Below are 24,098 nucleotides of genomic sequence, written 5' to 3' on the forward strand. Positions count from 1 at the left end.
TGCTGCCTGGCGCCACCTGCTGGAGAACAGAGACAGGCTCGCTTTGAGTGAAGTGCGCAGGCGCCGAGATAAATCCTTAGGGATAATGCAAGACAACTTTCACATTGATGGCAACCTTAAAATATCCGAATGTCTACAGCAGGAAACCGTAAAATCATAGACGTGTTCTTATACACGCGTCATGCACAGATTTGTATTATTATTAACCACAGAAGACGCCCGCTATTTGATTGTGACGTTATTGCGTGACCGGAGAGCCCGGGTTTGACGTCCCGGCTCGCGACCCGCACGCACGGTCACGCAAGCACGCGCACGCGCACGCGCGGCATTCCAGACCGGGATCGGGGGCGCGCGCGCGGGAGCGAGCCGGAGCCGGAGCCGCCATTACGGACCGGAGCGAGAGGGGAGGGAGCGCGGCTCGGGTTACAGCGCCGCCGAACCGCCGACACACCGCACACCGCGCCCGGAGCGGGTCCCAGCCCCGGAGCACCGCCGCCCGCCGCAGCAGGACACGCAGAAGCGCCTTTCCTTCCTCCCCGGAGCCCGAGAGCAGGGAGAGCCGAGAGGGAGCCGTCCGAGGAGGAATGCGCTCTCCCCGGACCGAGCGCCCATGTTAGGTATGGGAATGTGATCCGGAGCGGCGAGGGATGCTGGGGCTGCGGGGCTGCGGGGCTGCGGGGCGAGGGTGGGGGTCGGGCATTGTTACGGCACGGTGCCCGCAGGGTGGCCGCTCCGGGTCCGGGCAGGTGACTGGGAGCTGCGGCCTGTCTGGTCCGGCAGCCCGGGTCTCTGCGCTCGGAGGCCGTGGGACCCGCTGTCAGTGCGGTGCCACAGTGTCAGTCCCGTCAGCCGGTGGAGAGCTGGACCTGCAGCCCGGACCCGGTCCACGATGCGCTGGTGTCGGCACTGGAGCGGGTCCGAGCTGCGGGGCCAGTTCACGCCCGGTTTGGGGGGCTATATTGTGTCTCGATGCGGAGTTGGCACTGAGGGACCATCATCGTGACTGAGAGCCTGGCTGGGCTGCTGGGTCGGAGCTGATCCCGGGAGGGGGGATGCAAATGCCAATGTGATCCGTATTTATGGATATTAATGATCAGAACAGCCCAATTAGAGCAGCGGGGCAGTGGGACCCTCCTCCGGGTCCAGTTCACGCCTCGGATGCCCTCTGACCCCACGGTCCACCGTGTGAAATGAGTAGCTCGCTACAATTGTGTTTTTATATATATGCATGATTTAAATCTGGTTCTGTAGGTCCCAGATGTGCATGAGTTCAGTGATGCATTGAGCGCAGCGCGGCGATGGTGCGATTGTCTTGATTTATGTATTTATTTTGAAAAACAAACAAAACAGAAAACCCAAGGCAGCGTCATCCGGGCGTCGTGTCGATTAAAGCAATGGTGTCAGAGGATGCGCTGCATTGAATCAGCTGTCTGGGAATGTCTCGGTGCCCTTTGACCTGTGACGGCATTGAGGTCGGGACTAACACAGCCTTAGTCACCTTGTCACATCTCACACTCACTCAGACACACGCCTACCTGTCTGTGGTTTTGTTACCTGTCTATCTCCCGTGTCTTCCTCCTAAGTCTATCTATGCATCAGATCTGCAACCTCAGACCAAGAGTGTGAGCCATACAAACACATCTCCACACCAAGGACATGTCTGTCTGAAACTGTCTGACTCAAGCCCTTTAATGTGGTCGCAGGAGGAAGTGGTGAAGGCGACACGCAAACATATTTGACCCAACAAGCCCAGAATGTGCTGTTTTGGCTAATTTGTGAGAGAAGTGCGATGCTTCCAGGGGAATTCCTGGAGGTTTCAATCATTAGAGGAATAAGGCTATCTTTAGACAAACACGTCAGTTTCTCTTCCATAAATATTTGATGGCAAGAGGCTGTGGCAAAAAAAAAAGCTTTTCTAAATTCAGATAATTAGAACCCCCTCCCCCCTCACACACGCACAGTTTAATGTAGTGTCTGGTCTCTGTATTAGAGAAAGTGAAACCCCTCTCAGTATTAATCGACTGTTGGCTTCAGGTTTTTGTAACTGATGCATCACTGTGTGTAGTTTTTGTCAAACCAGATTCCATTAGCTGAGGGAGCCGAGCAGTTTTTACGCTCGTGTTCGGGTTTTACTTTGCAGATTTTCTGTGTTTGCTGTTCACTGCCTCCCGTTTGCCATGCTTGTCTTACCTGCCCTCCCGGATGCATTGGTTCTCCATTTGGTAGAGGTGTGTGTGGTGATGAGTCAGGAGAGAGAAGGAGCAGGAGGACCTCCTGTAATTCAGTGTGCTCAGAGCAAACATGCGAGGGACAGCCCTGTCTCCGTTCAGCTGTATCTGTACCTGCGCACAGCTTCCCAACTGCTTTCACAGCCCTCAATTAGTGTGGGACTGCTCTGCCTAAAATAGCATTGGACAGTCCAGAGGAGCTCATTGGGTCTGTGGAACCATCCCACAGCAAATACTCCCCCCCGATACCTTCATGAACATTGTAGTCCCTTACAGTTGAAGTTTATTTATTTATTCTAAGGTTATCTGCTTTTCATCCCCACGTTCACAAGCATGTTGAATGGGATTCATTCACTGCTCGACCTGCTCATGTGTTGGCTGTAAGGTGGCGTATTCAGTATTGTGCGTTGGCCGTAAGGTGCCGTGTTCGGTATTCTGCGTTGGCCGTAAGGTGGCGTGTTCAGTCTTTGTTGGTGTTGTCTTGCTCTGGCTTTTCCAGTCTTTGTTGGCGACTTTCCTGCAGGTCAACAGCAGTCAGTTTAAATTATCTTTCCTGCCAATACTTTTCTGTTGCTCAGAAATGTTTTGACCTGTTTTCATTAGTCACATCATTATTATTTGATATTTATCTTAATGGTTAGAAGTTTTGAACTTTAGGACTTGTCACTCACTAAAATATTTATATAAGAGTGTTCAGCTTCCAGGGCCTGAGCATTGTCTGCAGTCAGAGCATTAACTTCTTCAGTTCCTTCCTTCTTCTAAACCAAAGGCGCCCAATTTCTGCTTCACGAGGTCCGATCCTGCATATCTCATTGGTTTATCTTTAATCCACCTGGTAAACATGAAAACAGTCACTGAATTAGTAAATTATTTGTGGAAATGACCGGTTCATAAAGGCAGGGTGGGACAGCAGCCAAAAACGTTGCAGGATTGTGGCCACAACAGACAGTCTGAAGAAAGTGCAAAGATTACAGAGCATTTATCCTAAAAAGAGCTTTGCATCTGACTGCTCACTGTTTGTGAGTCATAGCTGGACAAGTTTCTATGTAAATAAAGCAGGCAAGATCATTATGTTAATTTTGCCAGAGGCAAATTATATATTAGTGGCAGCAGGATATTGTCAAAGTGCAGGAGGAGAAAAAACAGAAATGCAGTGCAGTGAGTACGTGGGCTTCTTCTCCTGTCGGAAGTGACTCGAGCCGATCTGGATATAGTTTACCATTTCAGCTGGCTTCCACATATTTTGTTGAATAAGGAAATGTCACACATTTTTGTGTGAGTAAGAATCCAACCAACTTGGGAGTTCCTACCGAAGAAATGTCCAGCCAGCATTTTTAGTGTGATAAGCATGGAAACATAGTGGTGTTTTCAATCAAATAAATAAGCGAATGTTATTACAAAATAGCAGTGATAAAAAAAAAGAAAAAAAAAAAGAAAGAAAAGTCAAACAACAAAATATTTCCCTTCCGCTGAAACATCAACAATTTTAACCGGAGACAATAGACGTGAGATTTAATGTGTAGCGGATGTTTACTCTGCATGCTTATTTGCCGTTTAGTTTCAGAATATTCCCCTCCGATTTAAACTCAAGTAAAAAAACGAAAAGATCACCTTTGTATAATGGGGTCGGCTTTCTTAATGGCTTGATGGGCTTTTGAGTCCCGGTGTGTTCCTTCTGTGCAAGTTACAATGGTATGCAGCTTTACCAGCTTAGCCATGAGATAAAACAGTTAATTCAAACTGGCATGCCTTTCCTTTGACTTAAATCACTTGTGACTTGTCTGGAGAGCTATGAAGACCCATAAAACATTCCTGAATGGGATTTATGTTTACCATCAATAAAATATTTAATTAGACTGTGGAAGGTTATTCTTCATGGTGTAATCGTAGCGGCTTCTTAAACCCTTGATTAGCTCCTGCAGCAATTCAGTGCACCCTTGGACCGTTCGCTCCTAACTCCAAACACATTGCCTTTGCTTAAGGAATATGTCTCCGAAGAATTGTGAAGAATTGTGGAGGTGAATGCTAAGGATTGTAACAAACTTTGCAATCTGCAGACATAAGCCGAATGCAGAGGAGCTCGTTTCCAGACCGTTGTAGTATTGTGTGTATTTTAATGATCGAGCGCTCGAAGCCGTGAATTAATTTGTGTGTCGTCTTCCTGCCCTCGAACGCAGAAGTCCCCCGGGCCCTCCTGGCCAGACAGGGTCGCTTTCAGTGTGGCACTGACCAGAACATGCTGCTCCCTGGCTTATTGATCCATGCTGGGCATTAACATAATGCTGCGGCTCACAGCTCTGTGGCTTTCCTCGCCTGTGGGGAAAGGGCTGTGGAGAGATTGTTAATAAATAAATAAATAAATAAATGAACAGGGGGAGCAGGTTTTCACTGGTTTCAACTGTCTCAAGTTGCTCAGGACCATCTCGTTAAAAGCTACTCTTGATACACGTCAACAGGTAAATATTTCCTATTGTGCCTTGAGAAAATAGCTTGCTGTGGGAAATACCCATGCCCTGTATGTTGTAACTCCTTCTGCTTTGGTAGGTTATAATTATAATTATTTATCCATTATTTTTTTCTGTTTTTGAGCTCTATTAAATCACATTACATGATCCATCATGGTTTTTATGCAGTAGTTTGTGGAACATCATTTTCTGAGATGAAATCATTACAATTGTATCGAAAATGCTTATTTTATTGTGTGGGTCGTTGAAGGAAAGCAGGAAACCCCAGCTTGATACCTCTTTAAGGCAAAAGAGTGCTGTACTATGAATGCAATAGATACGTAAGGAAGTACTGAGAAAACGAAGGTATTACATATAATTTCAAGTGGATGTCCTGCATGACATCAAACATTTTCAGTTTGCTGTAACCATTAAGACCACAAATGCCTATTTTCAGCACCTCGGTTTGCACAGTGATTTTGAATGATGTCATTCTGTTACACATCAGTGTTGGTCCCATATGAATTTTCCCATGAATTTTAAATGCGTTTTAAACTGTTGCATTAGGGGATAGTTCTAAAACAACAAATACAAAAGATGCTGCAAATTATTCTGTGAAGCCAAAATACCACATTCGATACAGCCCCTACCTGAAGCTAATGAGGTGTAGGATTATTTTATATGGTGAGTAGCAGGTGTGTAGTACTATGCATTAAACAAGAGGTGCTTGTGATCTTGATTTTACTAACTTCATACAGGAACAGCTAGTTATGCTTAGCAATAGAGAGCAAAACAAAATGTACCTCCACAGACGTCAGATCAGCTTCCCTTTGTTTCGCTTACAGAACCCTTTCAAGAGCCGCTTTGCTCGAGTCCTGAAAGACGACAGTGGCAGCTTTTCATGAACCGCTAATCTGTTGTGTGAGTCATTTATCGAGTGAAAGACCAAGCCGATTTATTCCTTCCTGGAATTTAATAGCATTAAAATGACACAAATAATTAAATATATCAAGAAAGTAAGATAAAAGTAAAACAAGACTACTTCTCCTGTACAGTTCTCTGAGGAGGGGGGGTGTGAGTCTCCTGCGCTGAATCGTGCTAGTACAGTGGAGCAGGATGGGAAGGGCAACAAACACGAACCTAAACAGCTTGTGCTGGTTTGCTCACTTTTCTATAGAAATGCATATATGCAAATGTTCCATGTTTAGGTTATTTGCATACAAAGAATGCAAACTGAACGAGGACATGTTTTGCTCATTGTTTTATTTCTGTCCCTCTTCTGATTTCGTGAGAGACAGGTTTCAACGCTGAACAATCTGATTTAAGATACATGATGCAGTAATACAGTAACGTTACAGTGCGCTATTATCTCATCTTTCTAGATGAGATTTATAGCGGTACATTGCAGTACTGGAGCAGGATAACTGCTGTTTTATTCAGATAAGGCTGCTATTATGTGTGTTAAATAGCAGAATGCGTGGGGCTGCACTAGTGGCTTTTAGGCTTACCACACAAGGTACCACACTGTGGGCTGTGAAGTCTCCTCTGTCTGACTGTGTGTGTGAGTTTGTGCTAGAAGAATAACAGTGGTTGGGAAGTGGGGCTGAAAACCACGTTTGTGTAAGGCTCGTAAAGTGCAATTGTAAACCGTGACATCGACTTGAGTTACAAAGTGAACTTATACAGGATGGGCCATGAAAATGTGCCATCGGAAGAGCTGTATATATTCGAACGGGAAGACGAACATGCATTGAAGTGTGTTTGGGTGAATGGCTCTGTTTTTTCCGCGGGAGAAATGAAAATGAGTTTGCGATCACAGGTCTTGTCTTCTATCTGCCTTGTTGATGAGAACCATATCCACTGGTCACACGGCCTCCTGAGCAATGCCCCTCCGTCACAGCGCCGCGGGGACGTGACATTTTCACTGCTGTCCGCACGCCTTCCATCCGCAGACGCGCGTATCTCTCGCACACTACATAGCTCTAATTTAAGTGAGTGAGGGGGGAAAGAAATAGATTAGAAATACAAATAAACTCGGTGCAATTGAATGCCTTGAAAGAACAAGGCTGTGTGTTTGATAAGCATGTTGATGAGGGAATGTGTTCTAGGAAGGGGTGTTCTTGTGACAGCTCGTTTATATTACGCCTCAAAAAAAAGAGGCATTAGGCAAAGGAGACCTCATCGTACACAACCCTGGTAATGCCAAAGCAGTGGCTCCTTAATGAGATGCTCGTCTCGAGAAAAACCTCAGTGTGTGGCAAAGCAGGAGGTCCACAGGCTGGCCAGACACATGTGAGAGGAGAGCTCATGTGAGACACCAGGCTTTTACACTGTATCTCAGACCAGCCCACATACGCTCACTTTGTTTACCCTCGTACTGATCAGACTGTGTCTATATTGTTTAACCCCCCGCCCCCCAAAGAGTACAGCATAAGTTGCAGCCGTGCAGATTGCTGTAACTCGTCAATGTGACAGCAGTGTGTGCTAAATTATTGCAGCTCCACTTGACACCGTAGCCAGGCATGGAAACCCTCCATTGATTATGTGGCGAGAACACAGCACAATGAGTGCGGAGGCTTCTGGCAGGGCTACACAACAGTGTACAGAGGGGGGGAAAAGGAAGAAGGGGAAAAAAGAGAGATTGTGCAGTTCCTTTCAAAATTCACTTCATGAGAGGGAGAGAGAGAGAGTGAGAGAGAGAGAAGTCTAGATGTCAAATATTTGCTGTGCCAGGCGCGTATAGGCCATTCTGTTCTCTTGCCATTCGTCCGAAGTAGAAAGTACAACATTTCTTTTTAATCGCTTCCATGAGAAAGGTCCACTCGCCCTGAGGACAAAGAGGGCCTTCTCTGCGGTCCCTTCGCTCGGGTAATTAGTACATGTTCTAACACCTGCCCACACTTAAAACACAGCCATGTCTTTGCTCACTTAATGACAGTCATCCTGCTGCTGTCAGACCCAATATCATGCCTCGAAATAATTGAATGAATTATGCAGCGTTACATTTTTATACTTTAATATTTTTCTAACTCCTTGGTAATGGACTTCTTAAAGTACAGGATTCGCAGTTTCACAGTTTAGCATACGTATACTTCTACTTCTGTGTAGAACAATCAGGGAAGCAATACTGAGGTGTCATTTCTGGATACATTTATTTAATGAATTTTTTTTGACTGTTTCCTCAGTGTCATCTGTTGGAAAGTGCTAAATCGTGACAACATTGGCATTAAAACCACATTACTATGCATAATTAAAATCACTCATAATTTGAATATTTTTTTTTATCCATTGAAAATATTAGATGCACTGTAGGATGCTGTGAGTTTGGGTTATTGGGTTTGAAGTTTGTAAGTTTTTAGCAGATGCTTTGATGGACTTTGATATTGATTTCATGTTTTATTTAGGCTGATGTTATTTAATTAGTAATCGTCTTGTTCGGTCTCGTTGTGTCTTGCAGGCAGGTGATAGAGGAGCAGAGGCAGCTGCTGAGGACCACGTGCGACCGGGAAGAGACGGAACGAGGCTCCAGTGACCTCATCCGTCATGGGAGAAGAATGATCATCTCGTTTGATTGCTTTGGTGAATGTAAAAAGGCAATGACCGGGGGGATATAATGGCAAAAAACAAGGAACCTCGCCCACCAACATATGCGGTGAGCGTCGTTGGGCTGTCCGGCACGGAGAAGGAGAAGGGCAACTGCGGAGTCGGGAAGTCCTGCCTGTGCAACCGCTATGTGCGTCCCAAGGCGGACGACTACTACACCGAGCACACCTCTGTGCTCAGCACGATAGACTTTGGCGGCCGCGTCGTGAACAACGACCACTTCCTCTACTGGGGCGAGGTGTCGCACCGGGGCGATGACGGGCTGGAGTGCAAGATCCAGATCATCGAGCAGACTGAGTTCATCGACGACCAGACCTTCCTGCCCCACCGGAGCACCAACCTGCAGCCCTACACCAAACGAGCAGCGGCCTCCAAGCTGCAGTCAGCCGAGAAGCTCATGTACATCTGCACAGACCAGCTGGGCCTGGAGCAGGACTTCGAGCAGAAGCAGATGCCCGACGGGAAGCTGAGCATCGACGGCTTCGTCCTGTGCATCGACGTGAGCAAAGGCTGCAACCGGAAGTTCGACGACCAGATGAAGTTCATCAACAGCCTGTACTCGCAGATCGTCAAGTCGAAGAAGCCCATTGTGATCGCGGCCACCAAGTGCGACGAGTGCGTGGAGCAGTACCTGAGGGACATCCAGGCGTTCGCTTCCAACAAGAAGAACCTGCTGGTGGTGGAGACATCGGCGCGGTGCAGTGTCAACGTGGAGCTGTGCTTCCACGCGCTGACGCAGCTCATGGACAAGACGCGGGGGAAAGCCAAGACCGTCCCTTACCTGGACGCCTACAAGACCCAGAGGCAGCTGGTGGCCACCGCGACGGACAAATTCGAGAAGCTGATCGTGCAGACGGTGAAAGATTATCACACGAGCTGGAAAGCCATCAGTAACAAATTGAAAACACACCCCGATTACGATGACTACATCAACCTGGAAGGCACGAGGAAGGCCAGGAACACGTTTTCTAAGCACATAGAACAGCTCAAGCAGGAACATATCAAGAAGAGGAAGGAAGACTATTTCTCCAGCCTACCGAAAGTCCTTAATAATCTCCTCAGCAACTTGGAGGAGATTGAGAAACTGAGCTGGATGGAAGCTCAGAACGTATTGAAAAGTCGGCCTGAATTTCAATACTGGTTCGTTGTGCTGGAGCACACGCCCTGGGATGAGTCGGACCACATCGACAAGGTTGGCGAGAGGAGGATCCCCTTCGACATCCTCAGGACGCCCGAAGCCGAGAAAGTCTACCAAAATCACGTGCAGCATTTGATTGCAGAGAAGCGGCGTCTGGAGATGAAGGAGAAGTTCAAGAAGACCCTGGAGCGAGTGCATTTCATCAGCCCCGGGCAGCCCTGGGAGGAGGTCATGTGCTTTGTCATGGAGGACGAAGCCTACAAGTACATCAGTGAGGCCGATCGCAGAGACGTGTACAATCGGCACCAGCGGGAGATCGTGGAGAAAGCCAAAGAGGAGTTTCAGGAAATGCTTTTCGAACACGCCGAGCTGTTTTATGACCTGGATCTCAATGCCACCCCTAGCTGTGACAAAATGAGCGAGATACACTCAGTGCTCAATGAGGAGCCCCGGTACAGGGCTCTGCAGAAACTCGCCCCAGACAGAGAGTCTCTGCTGCTCAAGCACATTGGTTTTGTCTATCATCCCACAAAGGAGACTTGTCTCAGTGGCCAAAGTTGTGTGGACATTAAAGTGGAGCAGATTCTGGCAAATAGGCTCGTTCAGCTGGACCACGGGCGCTCCAATCTCTACCACAACAGTGCCAATATTGACAAGGTCAACCTGTACCTCCTGGGCAGGGAAGGGCTTCCCCAGGAGCTGGCCAATGAAATCCGAGCTCAGTCCACAGATGACGAATACACCCTGGACGGGAAGATCTACGAGCTGGAGCTGCGGCCCATTGATATCAATTCGACGTTGCTGTTGACCCACTTCTGGACGTCTGCCTTTAAACCTCACGGTTGTTTCTGTGTCTTCAGCTCCATCGAGTCGCTTAATTTCATCGGCGACTGCATTGGGAGAATCCGGGCTGAGCTGGGCCAGAGCAGGAGGGACCGATACACGCCATCTTTGCCCTTTATTTTAATACTAGCGAACCAGAGAGACGGTGTTTGCAAAAACCTGCCGATCTTGAGGCATCAGGGCCAACAGCTTGCGAATAAGCTACAGTGTACTTTTGTAGACATACCTTCCGGTACATTTCCACGTAAATTTAACGAGTCCCAAATAAAGCAGGCTCTGAGAGGAGTCCTCGAGGCAGTAAAGCACAACTTTGACGTTATGAGCCCCATGCCTTCTATTAAAGACCTGTCGGAGACGGACCTGCGCATTGTCATGTGTGCCATGTGTGGAGATCCCTTCAGCGTGGACCTCATCCTCTCGCCCTTCCTGGACTCCCACTCCTGTAGCGCAGCTCAGCCGGGTCAGAGCAACACTCTAGTTCTGGACAAGATCATCGGGGACAGTCGGAGACGGATCCAAATCACCGTTCTCTCGTATCACTCTTCCATCGGGATCAGGAAGGACGAGTTAGTCCACGGATACATCCTGGTCTATTCGGCCAAGCGCAAGTCCTCCATGGCCATGCTCCGTGCCTTTCTGGCGGAGGTGCAGGATGTGATCCCGGTGCAGATGGTTGCCATCACCGACAGCCAGGCCGACTTCTTTGAGAATGACGCCATCAAGGAACTGATGACCGAGGGCGAGCACATCGCCACAGAGATCTCCGCCAAGTTCACCGCGCTGTACTCTCTGTCTCAGTACCACCGCCAAACCGAGGTATTCACCCCCTTCTTCAGCGAGGTGCTCGAGAAGAAGACCGGCATCGAGGGCTCGTTTATGTACGAGAGCACCAGAGACTCCAACAACGCCAGCGAGGACGTGTTCCCTCAGTCGCCCCATGGCAACTCCCCGGCCTACAGCTACTACCTGGACTCGGAGGACGACACCGAGGCACCGCCCCCCTACAGCCCCATCGGAGACGACGTGCAGTTGTTGCCGCCTCCCAGTACGAAGTACCGGATAGACGGGGAGGGGAACGAATATCCCTACCACAGCACGCCTGTCAACATCCACGACCACGAGCGCAACCACAAAGTGCCTCCGCCTGTCAGACCAAAGCCGGTCCTGTCCAAGACCAACGTCAAGAAGCTGGATCCTAACCTGCTGAAGACCATCGAGGCCGGCATCAAGAGCACCAGGAAGGCGCGCGTCCCGCTGGCCCACGCGGAGGACGTGGAGGCCTCGGACAACTACGCTGAGCCCACCGACACGCTCCTCAAGTCCAAGGGCTTCAGCGACGACATCTACGCCGTCCCAGACGACACCCAGAACCGGATCGTCAAGATGCGCAACTCTTTTGGCGTCCTCCACGGCACCCACTGCGAGGAGGAGAACGGCTTCGACCGCATGTCCCGGGGCCAGGGAGGACGGAGGCCCTCCAAGTACAAGCACCGGTCCAAGATCCTGTTCAGCAAGACGAAGGCCTACCACCGCCGGGCCCACTCCGACGCCAGCGACGAGGAGTCCGGCCTGGCCGTGCAGAAGAAGAAGAAGGGCAGGGGCCACCGGGGCAGCGAGGAGGACCCCCTGCTCTCGCCCGTGGACCCGTGGAAAGGAGGGATCGACAACCCCGCCATCACCTCCGATCCCGAGCAGGACGAGAAGAAGATGAAGAAGAAGAAGCAACAAAAGCCAAAGGAACCCAAGAAGGTAAGGTCCTTTAGAATGATCCTACTGCAGTGTTTTAATTCAACTCCCTAGAAAACAGGATTCATCTCCTACAGTGCAGTGAACGAGTTAACTGTGAGCATAGTTCCCTGATAAAGATAAAATAAATGTTATTTAACCGTCAGTATTTACTCAGAAGCAGCGAGATCCATCTCCGCAGTGATTAGACAATGATAAATATTTAATCTGCGCTTCCATGACAGAAAGGAAACGGAAAAGAAAACTGATTCAAACCTCTGAAGAAGGAGATGTTTACCTTGCGCTGGTCCTGACACAAAGTGTGAACATTACAGTGAAGGATAAATTTTGTATCCCCTTTCACTGAATATACATTTCTGGTTTTTATACTTTTCTTCTTTGCCGTTTGGTAGTTTAGACTCCTTTTAAGGTACAATTTAAACATTCTCCGGCTTAAGTTTATCAGTGTGACAATCTTTATTTTGATATTGAACAGCCAGGAAGCTTCTTCGCCTGCATTCTGCTCTTCTTTTATGACCTTGCCTTTGATTTGTGCATTAAATGTAAAGGGCACTTGCTCACCCTTCAGGGCAGGATTTTCTCATAAAGTGAAGAGCGCTCCCCTGAACCCCGGTAATGATAATTCGGCAGCCTGCGAGACCCGGCTAATGCTATTATAGCAGCAGGAAGACGACCGATATGCGCCTAATTATTTCTTCGAGCAGAACAGTAATTTTTCTAGTTGTCGTTCGGCAGGAATCGGATGAAAATTAGGGACAAAATCGGAGGGGGAGCATATTGGCAATGGAAGTTTTAAACAGGGAAACATGTAATTGTGCAATAAAGAGACCCAGAGACCTGTAGCTGTGACTGCTGTCCGGGTCAGCATTTGCACAGTGGCGCACTGTTTGTCCTTCCCACGACCAGGCAGGCTCGCTGTTGCTGCAGATGTTTTGTCATTTATTTTTAGAGCTGGTTTACTGCAGGATGTTTCCTTTTTTTTTTTTTCAGTGGTTGTGAAGTATGGAAGAAGATAATGGAATTACAGTGAAATATGATTGCACTATACAATGCCATTAATTTAAGCTAATTAATGAAAAGGAACCAGCTTGAGAGGCTGCCCTGCGTTCAGTCATAAAATAGAAAACCCCCGGACTAATTGTTCTGAACTAGTGCGTATTATCCTTAGTATTCTGGCGATGGCTCTGCATTTACTGGTCAAAGCATGTGGCTGCTCTAAACCTGCCATTTATGCCGTGTGTTGGGTATCACAGTTTTTGTCTGTGCAGAGCCGTGTCCCGCAACAATGCACTCCGGAGCCTGCGGTACTCGGCCGATGATGTAACCTTGTACTTCCGCATTGCTTAACCGAGGCGGCTGCTTCAGTGGGAATAGTCATTGAGGAGTATGACACGTCCTTGTCTGCAGTTCACTCTCACGGGGCTACGCTGAGAGACGCACTGTCCATTTGCCAACGCAGTGAAGAAATACATATCGTCTCTTCTGTGTCTTACTGCCGACAGTATAGTGTTTAAGAGCCTCATAGGTAATCATACACCTAGAACAGTGTACACAAGGCAGCCATGGTGAGTGATTGCAGGGCTGTGTGTAGCACACATTACCCTTGACATGCATGTGTCCATTTCCAGTGCTTTTAAAACACTGTACAGATATGGTGTTGCATGTGGGCATAGGGCTGCTGTTTTAGTGCCCTCCCAGTGCATTTCACAGAACATTGTCCCAAAGCCCCATAAATCACTTAACCCAAGACCAGGAGGCGTTCATGGCCAGAATTATAAGCTTTCTCTATGATTTGTTTTTCTGATCCTCATGCTGTTCTTGTTTGGGGGCTGTTTATCTTGTGTGAAAATGATTTAAAAGTTTAGAATCCCTTTTAGTAATTTACAATAAGGGCTTTTGAACAGATCTGCCATCACCAAGTGTTCCGCTTAAACAAACAAAGGCATTGATCTCATTTTAAAATGCTTTTATTTTTTTATATACTTTAATCTGAAAATGCCTTACATGTGTTTTGTGTTTTTTATTTTCCTGGAGGTTTGCTTCACACTGCTTTACAGACTTCATATCTGGCATATAAAAGTAGATATGGAGGCACTAGTGTCCTTGGGAAGAGAGACAAAACGCTGGCCTCTGATTCCAGTATCAGGGCTGCACATCAGAATGCCTTTGTCATTTGCAGTACAAAACTAAAACTAGCAAAAAGGAAAACAAACAATGCTCTTTGAATGGCTGTGACACAAAAAACACTGTTTTTCTTCACACGCTTAATGTGTGTCGTGTCCTTCTGCGAATAAACATTGACCTTTTTGTTTTGGAGCAATCACCAGAGACCAGAACTGTTAATTTCCTTTACTGAGCTTGTCTTCCTGGTCGTCCAGGGCTGTGCAAGTGTGGCCCGCCAGGGAAGTCCACCTGAAGGCCTAGATTCAAAATCGGGCAAATTAATCTGTGGTTATATCTGGCTTTTGCTTACATTGTCAAATGTAACAGATACATTTAAATCTGCCAGCTTCCATTTGCATCAGCTTTGCTTCGAACGGGAGGAAAGCCCTGGGGATAGAGAGGGTGTATCCAGGCTAACAGAGGACATCTGCGTTCGCCAATCGGTCGCTTCGGCCTCGGAGAGGGTGACGCCGTTACGGGTCTCGGCAGCTTCTGGGGCACCGATTGGCTGCCTGCTGTGATGGCTCTGCGTGTAAAATTGAAGCGCTTTACACCACTATGTTAATTAAACAGCACGCCCCCCCTCCCCAGGGATTACACACTGTAGCAAAATCCTTGTAGGAGCCTGGTAGGGAAATGAGATGTCAAGATGGGAGACATCCTTCCACAGCTGGAAGCAAGTAAACAAGAAAACAATCTGTTAATCTTTCGTGCTATCAATCAAAAGGGGTTTGATTGACTGTTCATGTGTAGAGGAGCGTTTGACGATCCACGCGGAGACTGACCTTTCCTCATATGTCTTGCAGCCAAAACAAAAGGCCACAAAGCCTTTGTACCCACCTACGCGCAGGAACTGGGAGAGCAATTACTTTGGCGTGCCTCTGCCGGATCTCGTCACGCCCGAGAGACCGATCCCTGTGTTCATCGAGAAGTGTGTTGACTTCATAGAGTCCACAGGTAAGGTTATCTCTATTCACTTCTCTTGCAGGTCTTCCATGTAAGACAGGTAATTGTCAATTGCTTGGTTTTGGTTTTGGTTTTGGTGTTGGTGCCTTATTGGAGGCGTGGTTGTTTTGTATCACGGGTTTGGAAGCTTGCTGGCTGGCATACTTTGCACCTACCTGTGCCTTTATGAGCTGCCGTGACATGAGGGCTCGAAAGGCGAAGCTAAAATAAAGACTGGCCCAATAGATGGCTGGATCTGCTCATGAACGTTTGACGCGGTAAAATCACAGTGCGCTGTAGTAAAGCACAGTAAGCTGGTCATGTTGAAGCATAGAGAGATCTGGCCAACTATTACACAAACCGTGGAAAAGCAGAGTAAAGTCACAGCTCAAACATGAGAAAAGGGTAAAAGGAACACGTGCATATGGTTCACTTCATAACGTGTTGTTCTGGAGACAACATCCACAGAGATGGCTTGAGAACGAATACTATAGGCAATTTCTAAACATGTAAACAGCGCCAAGCCGTCCTCTTTGTTTATGTGGTTTCTGGAAGTGGAGCTGCCCAAGAAAAATGTTTACTAGTCTGCCAAGTGGAAGCCATGTCATGTTCCCTTTTCTTTTTTCTTTTTCCCTCCCTCTCTCTTGGCTTGTTCCAGTTTCTCCTTTTTGTAATTCCCGCACCCTCCCCCCCCCCCCCACCTTCGTACTCAAGTTATTTCAGATGCTCGGATGTTATTCCTTTTGAGAGATTAAATTAAATTATGGTAATTATGATCTGGTGAGCAGAAAGCCAGAAGGGCAGTGAAAGGAGCGGTAGACTCTTTGTGGCGGCCTGGCATGTGCGCAACTGTGCCGTAACCCAGGCCGTCCCGTGCTCCGGCCTCTCTGACTCTTACATGCATGTGCTGGGTCTGATACTAGATTAATTCCGTTCATGTACTAATAGTGAGGGGAGGAAAAGTGTGGATTTGCATTTTTCTCATTTGTTCAGTGATTTAAGAGTATTAGGTGGCTTCCCTCAGCATAATATTAAAAGGATTTCCCAGGAAGCATTAGTAGATGTAATCTAACATTTTCAAGGCAGTGCAGTCTGCCACTTTTTAATGCCTGCGATATTGTCGATGGATTTTGTTCATTATGTCTGAGGAGGGTGGTGGGGGAAATGAGTTTGTATAGTCCATTAATTTGTGATGGTTTTATAAATAGGGAATTCCTGTGTGAGTGGACAAAAAAGTGTTTTGGTTTATGCTTGTGGCTTCTTAAAATCATGTTTTCTTTGTAATTTAGACTGGAAAAGAGTAACTTGAGACTGGCATTGCATATTTGGTTTTTGCAAAATGTTATTGGTTTAATTAAAGAAAGAGCCTCAAGATCCTAAAAATGAGTGGTTAACTTGCTTGTGTGGTCTTAACAATTACAATTATATATATATATATATATGATATACAAATATTGTGTGTGCGTGTATATATGTATACAAATAGGCTATATACACGCACAGACATGCCATCACAGTTGATCAAACTAAAAAGCCGGTCAGGCAGTTCAAAACTTGAGAATTTCAATATTTGTGACTTTCATGTACGATCACATCCAGTCACCGCGACTGCCCTGTATATATATTTGAATATTTCCAGTTTGTTTATTAAAGGATCGTTAATGCTTTCCACAGATCACTGAGATCAGTTTATGCTTCCAGGGCATGTTATTTTGTGAAGAATGTTTCAAATTTTTCGGTTTCTTCTATTAAACAACCCTACTTCCTCATGCACTTCTTCAATGGTGTAGATCCAGGAAGAGACAGTCCTCAGTGGCTGGGTGTTAGTGCACTTCCAGTTCCCACACACCTGTGGATACACGGGCTACAAGGTGAACTCGAGTCACTCAGACACTGTCCAGCTTGGCCCGGTGTCCGGAGTGCTATGTTTTGCTTTTGAAAGACATTCAAATCACAAGTTTGATTGCAGAGAATGAAAACAGTGTTTCATTTCAAACGGTTTCTGTCCTGCCTGTGTCATTATTTATCTTGCGTGTTTGTTTAATTGCATGCGTGAGTGTGTGTGAACCGCAGGACACTTTCCCAAATCACTCTGTAGGTGTATGTTGAGTATGTTTTTTAAACCTTTTAGTTTAGCAAGAAGAGATGCATTTTTAGCTGTGGGCTGTTGGCGTGTTCTCTCTGAAAGGGGGAGAAGGAGGCTAATGTATGTTAGAAACCAGCCTTTCAGGAGACAGAGATTCTCTGGAGATACCCTTTGATCAGACCGTTTGTTTTACTTCTTTTCAAAGGAATGTAAAGGTGAACTATGCGTAAATGAAAAGAATGAATGTACTTTGGATCAGCTTGTCTCCAGCAGACAAGTTTAATAAATAAGGAAATATTGCTGCGGAGCACATTGAGAAGATTCCAGCCATTCCCCCGTATTAATCCTCGTTTGTGCACGGAAATCATTTCAGAGATGTTTTAGCTCATTTCCTCAAGCGTTTATCTTGTATTTTAAGAGCCGTAGATAATCTGATTTGCAGATAAGAGTTGGCTTTTGTTTAGCAGGCATCTTGTACATAAATTTCCTCACCGCAGCCGAGCTTCACAGACCTCGAACAGAGAGAACATACATCACTGTGTTCACACTGTCATAACACCGTTATTGTTTTCTCTTTCTCTCGTTGCTTTGCTTTCTGCCGACGAGCTGTGAAACACTTTGAATATCATAGTCTTGGATGCTTATCAAGGGAAGCACGTTCTGTAGGCTGTTGGAAACCATTCAGCTAGCTCCCCGTCATGGACTGCAAGGTTTCTTCTCGAAGAGTGCCTGGCCTTTGAGAAGCACCGACTTGCTGAATAACAAAGCCGCTTGGCGCGAATGGAGATGTGGGCCCTGTGACTCTCTGTTTTGCTGAGGAAAACACCCCATATGTCTTGTAAGCAGCCCCTCTGGCCTTTAATTGGATTTGGGTAGAGATTTGTGAGGGTGAAACAAGAACGGGGATTAATGCTAAAGCCTTCTGCTGCAGATGTAGGTGTGGAACGTACTCTGATTACTCCTGGGGAGCCTATCTGTCTGTTTATCTATTTATTTATTTACTGTTGCCTCTCCTTAGGTGTGCAGTTAGGGTTGGCGGAATAATTTACATGCCACCCTGACTTGTCCTATGCCGTCGCAGCTGTGACTAAACTTTTAAACCGGGGGGTGTGGGGCGTTTACAAAGGCATACAGAGAGCTCTGCTGAATCACAGATGAGTAATAGGGTTTATAAGGAGCATTTTGTTTGCGCCTCTTTATAAAGTCTCTCGGTTTTGCCGGCCCCCGAGCCGAGCTGCCCGGAGACAGACTCTGCGGTTGCGCTCACGCCTTCCCTGCTGGCTTTTGTCCTCCCTGCTTTCTGATTTAGTAATCTCATTATCTGGGAAAAGCCGCTGCACAACTGTAAGCCCTACTTGTGCCTGACTGTAGTCCTTTATTTCTCTCTTTCTTTACTCTCCTTCCTTTTTTTGCTGTTTCAAGACCCACAGAAACCTAGCTGTTACAGCGAGACTTTGCCACCTGAATGCTAAAGCAGTGGTTCGGATGATAGCTGCTCTCTAATCAGAGGCCGGGATATTTCAGCAATTCGGTCAGACTTGTTTTGTTTTTTTAACAGGCGGATTCCATCTAAATTGCAGCTTTGTGTCTCCACACGTTTCATCAGCTTAACTCACTATGATGAGAGTTCCTTCTGTATTCCTTCGATCTCACACAGGAATTTATTTATTGCATGAATTAAAATCAGCTAGAAATTCTGTGGTTTCATATTTGAAGGCAAACACTCACACGGGTGAGGAAGGAAGCTATTGGTCAGTGGGTGAATTGTGACGAGAGGTGGAGGTGTGAGAGAAAAACTGCTAGTTGGTGTCTAGGACACCATTCATGTAATTAAAAAGATGTATAGTTTAGGAATGAGGTTGACCATTAGTCCTTTGAATCTCTCTGCAAATAACCAAAGGGTATCGATGGTTCGTTTTTTTATAAGGTAAAGATGTACTTTTCAACTTTTTTTTTTTTTTTTTTTTTTTTAAAGCTGTGCAACAGCTGATCCTTATCTTGATGCATTATTTTACTGTAACTCGGACAGGCTGTGAGTCTTCCCTTTAAAAATTAAATAAATGAACACACAGACTTTCGGCCATAAGGAGAAATGTGGCAACGGACTGCCTGTGGCCACGAGCTATTCTTCTAACATGCATATAAATATGTGAAGGAAACGTCAGCCCCAGGAAATCATACCTCATGGTGTCTCGATTGGAAAGCAACAGCTAATTTCCTGGAGTCTGAGGCATTCCTCCCGAATAAGCCATGTGGGAGGAACCTTGAGAAACCAGGTGTGCTGCGTTCGGTGTGGGAGCGTCTGTTCCCGTCTGTTCCCGTCTCTTCTCAAAGGCCTTCTGCAATGTTTTTAATTCCTTTAGAGTAGAGCACTCCTGTTTACAGCGTGGATTAAAGGACAACCAGCGACCCAGACCTGTCTTTTCATAACTGTCTAAATCTGATCCCCAGCCGCAGCACCGCTCATTAAATATATTATGCTGATAAACGTCTTCAAGAGAAGTTCAGTACTGCTGTTATTTATTTATTTTTGATGATGGGGCGCATACCGTGTGCTGAAGGTGCTGAAGTCAACATTCCTGTTGTGTATCATACTAACAACGGCTCCTTGGTTGCTTATTAAGACTTGAATTGCTCACTGAAGAAATAAACAGCCAAAGAAAAAAAACTGCTGTAAAGTATTTGTATTTTATTAACTTGCCCTTTACTTTGCGCAGCTCACGTGGCCTAGGTGGACAGCTTTGGGGTGGCACAGGATTGGCTGCTCTCCTCTGCTCGGTTTATCGGTGAAAATGTTATTTATTCATGTAGGTGTTGGTCACGTTACATCATTTATACCGTTTCTGGAGGAGAGATGCTTTTCGAACCGAGGGAAGGCAAATGCAAATCACGTGAAGAGGATGCTGGGGGTTCATCTTCTCGTCCTGAGCTTTCGTTTCTCTAGTGTTGTTTGGTGCGGTGGAGTAGGTCTCTTATCCCCTTCCCCAAAAGGATAATGCCGTTGAAAGAGGAAATGGGGGGCTTTGTGATTTCATGTTCTCTCCTTTTGCAGATTCCATTATTCACTAACGCATGCTTTTTTCGTTTTTTGTACCCAATAGATGTTTGACAATATGTCCCCATGCAAGGTGTTGTTTTCTCGGCTAATTACCGTCCTCTCCGTGAGCGATGTCCTCTCTGCGTCCGGACGGCGATCCTGCTGCAGTGCTCAATTCTCCTCACTGCCGGGGCTCTCCTGGGATTATGGTGGCATGCATTGGAAATCTATAAATATAGAATATATTTTAATGGGGCCTTTTATGTGTAGAATGAAAGCAGAAATGTCCTGTTTCCAGATTTGCCTTTCTTGTTGCTGTTGCCATTGTTTACAGATATATGAGGCTAGCCAGACTGTAACAGCCTGTAACTGTGAGCGATTTCAAACCTTCAGCTGCATAAACCCTAGATCTGCAAAGTGTTTATTTTATTTTATTGTTATTATGACTTTCTCCCCCCTGTGCTTTGGGATGAGGATTTGTGAAGTGCCTTTATAGGAAACAGTGGTTCCTGAATTGATTATCTGACCTTATTGTACATTTTGGGTTTTTATTCTTCTCTTTCATTTGCCCTAAATGAGAGGGATTAGACCTATACAGAATTCATAGTGCGTGGATTTGGGATTTCTCATGCTGCCCGTCTGAACAACGTTACATGGTTACCATTTGGTTGTGGAGTTTAGCATTGTTGCCCCGAACCCAAATTCAAATGGCTGCTGCAGTTTTATGAATTTCTTATTGCCAGTGAAATGTCTTTTGAACCGGTTATGTGATGCTCAAACTCTGTGTTTAGCTACCTGTATAATAATAATAATAATAAAAAAATAAAAAAAGAGCAAGGTCCTTTTAAATCAAACGGTTAGGCAGTGGAAGTGATTGTCTTTACTTTAAGTATACGGTCGGGGCAGGAATGCCATTTTGTCTGACATTCACACACCGAACAACACGAGAGAGATGACAGCTGCCATTTCTGTAATGACATGCACAGCGTTCATCCTTCGCTGGACCGCGGGGAAACTGACCCCAGCCAATCATGTCTGCCCTCCGCCCGAGCGAAATGGCACAGGGTCTGCTCTCCTCTCTTGTTCCGTATTATACGACCACTTCATTTGAATTTAATTTCAAAAGGTGCTGATAAATGCACATGGAGTGAAAGTGAAAGCACTGCCAGAGAGGTGCTCACTGTATAATATATGGGAGCACTTGTGGGATATTTCTGAACACACAGGCGCTGCTCTTGATTTCTTGTGTGCAATCAAAAGACTGAGATTGTGGGCTTTCCAAATCCACGCTTTCATGCTGTTGGCAACAGGTGTTAACATTCTGGCTACGTTTCCCCGAATAGTGTAAAAGAACAAGAAATTCAGTGTTTTACAAAATGTGCGTTTGGTATTGGTGTGTGCTTGAATAAGTATACAGTCAGGATTTGACAGCTCAGCTAGTGGAAAATGTATTGTCGTTGTATTTGTTGTCTGTTCTTGTTCTACCTAAATTGCAACGCTTGAGGTTGGTTTACGGACAGGTATGGATATAATTTACTGTTTAGTGCAACATAATAAGGTAGGAAAGATTTTTTTTTTTTTTTTGCATGGTGAATAGAGGCTAATTAGAGGTTTGTGACTCTCGCGTAGTTGGCATGTTGATCCAGTTCTACCACACAACCGGTTTATACCCGTGTGCGATCGCATACCTGTGAGGTGATGTTGAAGCATAATGTGTCTGCAGAAATAAGGGTTTATTGTAAAAGCAGTTTGATGTGGGAATGCCATGCCAGAAGGCTTGTGGCCCGGCATGTTGCATTGCAGACCCCCTAAAATGCTTTGTTTATGATCACATGCTGAGTGTCAGAGTCCTTGTTGACATGAGCAGAGACTGCCCCAAGTAGCAATTAAATCTCCCACCGCATAATACGGTTAATAATGGTGCTGCAACGCCGGCGCTTTCCATAGAAGGAAGCAAGGAGCTGATTTCTAAGCCGATAACGTGGAGGTTGTTATTTTTTCCCCCAAGTAAAAAAAAACCTAAACAAAGCACAAGTCATGCACCATAATGGTTATGAAATAGTCCAATTACAGCCTCCTTGGCCTCACTGGGAATTAGTGTCTTTGTCATCGCGATGAGGAGAGATGTCCAGCAGCCTCAAGTGGTATTTGGGATTATGGAAAATATACGTGCGGTTTAGCAGCACCATATGTACGGACGGGGTATTCAGTCTGCTGATACTGCCAGCACATTGGGGTTTGCTCTTGGTTTCTTTAAACATCCTTTTATGATATTTTAATCTGTTAATATTGAGTTTGAGAAGCAGCTGATGAAAACCCAGCCCAGGTTACTCTGGCGTTGGGTTTCGCTCCTGTGACAGAGCCAAGCACAGTTTGGCAGGGGTTTGTTGCAGCAGCAGCAGGAAAAAGCCCAGAGCGGACATTTTCTTGGATTACGTAGAAGTAAGAGATGACAGGGGTGTTTGTGCGCAGGGAGAGTCTATTGGAGCCACAGTGAATCAAACCAGAAGTTCTCTACCCTTCACTGCCTAAATGCAATGGCTGCTATAGCATTAATTAATTAATGTGCTTTCACCACGTGTGCGATCGCCGGGCCCCCTGCTGCGTTCGCTGGAGATCAGCTCGAATCGCGGCTGCCGACCAGTGCTGATGGGTCCCTCAGGGCTGTGGTGATGAAGGCTGCGCTTTTCTAATGCCATGTTTTATGCAATGCTGTTTCTGAGGAACGCTGAAACCTCAGATGTTCAGTCGCTTCCTCTTCCAGTTCTGATCACAGGTCCGTGTCCTTGTGATGGGAAGAAGAAGAAGGAAATGTATCAAAAGATCAAATGCAACATAAACCTCCTGAAGTAGTTGGGGATTGTGAAATTGTACTTTCACACCCGGTATGTTAACATGAGATCCAGTGTATGCCTGTTTTTTAAAACTGTATGAGAAGATGTATAGATATTTCATGGTGTCAACAACAGAGGTGTTCTTCTCAGGAAATCTCCCCTTGGAATTCACGGCTATTTAGTCATACAGGTTCTGAATACAAAATACGAAAAGGTACTTTTGCATACGTGGTGGCAGGCTGAGCATAAATCGTTTGCATATGTGCAGTACTGCAGGGGTTTAGATATGAATCTGAAAGCTACCTGTCTGAATTTTCTGTTCCTGTTTTCCTGAACCCTGTGCGTACATGATTTGGGGTATCAGTTTTTGAAAAGTGTGTTTTCAGAACAATATCTGAATGTTCATGCTTTGGTAGGGGTAGTGACTCAATTCTGAGGATCTCTATCTGATAGATTAATCTTTTAAGAAATAATATTCCGACACCACATTCTTTCTCTGTTCTAAGGAATGAGTTTTATTTTCGTGTTGGAAGTGAGTAGGGCTGTTCTGATGATTGTGGTGTGCGTAGGCGTTTGCACAACATTGCCCGTTGCCTTGTTTATTGTCACGTGAAGAGGCGGGGGGTGTGTGCTCTTCCCCGGCCTGTGGGAGACCTGGCCACGCTGGTCTGTTTCCAGTGCTCTGCGGGAGGACAGGAGGGGAAGGACGTCGGCCAGTGTTTACTGGTCGGTATCCACAGCGACGGCATGGCGGGCACGTTGGCCAGGGCTGGAACGATTGGCAAGGTCTGTGCGGCCGAGCTCCTTCACGCTAGCTTGTCTGTTAATGTCCAGCCTGTAAGACCGGTTGAGCCACACAGTCCCTGCCTTACCTGGCCTGAAACGAGGAAAGGAGTGAAGTGAAACAATGTGGTCTGATTAATCCTCTTGGAAAACTTGGCATTCTCTCCCGGATCTCCAGCAAATAGTTTTACTGTGGTCTGTGGATGCACTGCAGCATGAACTGGAAGGATCTGTGTGGTTGTGTTTAC

The 24,098-nt window shown here is 46.2% G+C and overlaps 1 protein-coding gene across 1 annotated transcript in view; it reads left to right on the forward strand.

The window, feature by feature from the left end:
• Nucleotides 1-365: 365 nt before the first annotated feature.
• arhgap5 (Rho GTPase activating protein 5) overlaps nucleotides 366-24,098 on the forward strand; it is a 41,408-nt gene continuing 17,675 nt past the window's right edge. The window contains exons 1-3 of the mRNA XM_066693977.1: nucleotides 366-617; nucleotides 8,130-12,005; nucleotides 14,972-15,122. Of these exons, the coding sequence (XP_066550074.1) occupies nucleotides 8,286-12,005; nucleotides 14,972-15,122 (3,871 nt within the window). The 5' untranslated portion in view covers nucleotides 366-617; nucleotides 8,130-8,285. The remainder of the gene's footprint in view (nucleotides 618-8,129; nucleotides 12,006-14,971; nucleotides 15,123-24,098) is intronic.

Source organism: Amia ocellicauda, chromosome 21 (assembly GCF_036373705.1).
Source record: "Amia ocellicauda isolate fAmiCal2 chromosome 21, fAmiCal2.hap1, whole genome shotgun sequence".
Classification (NCBI taxonomy): Eukaryota; Metazoa; Chordata; class Actinopteri; order Amiiformes; family Amiidae; genus Amia; species Amia ocellicauda.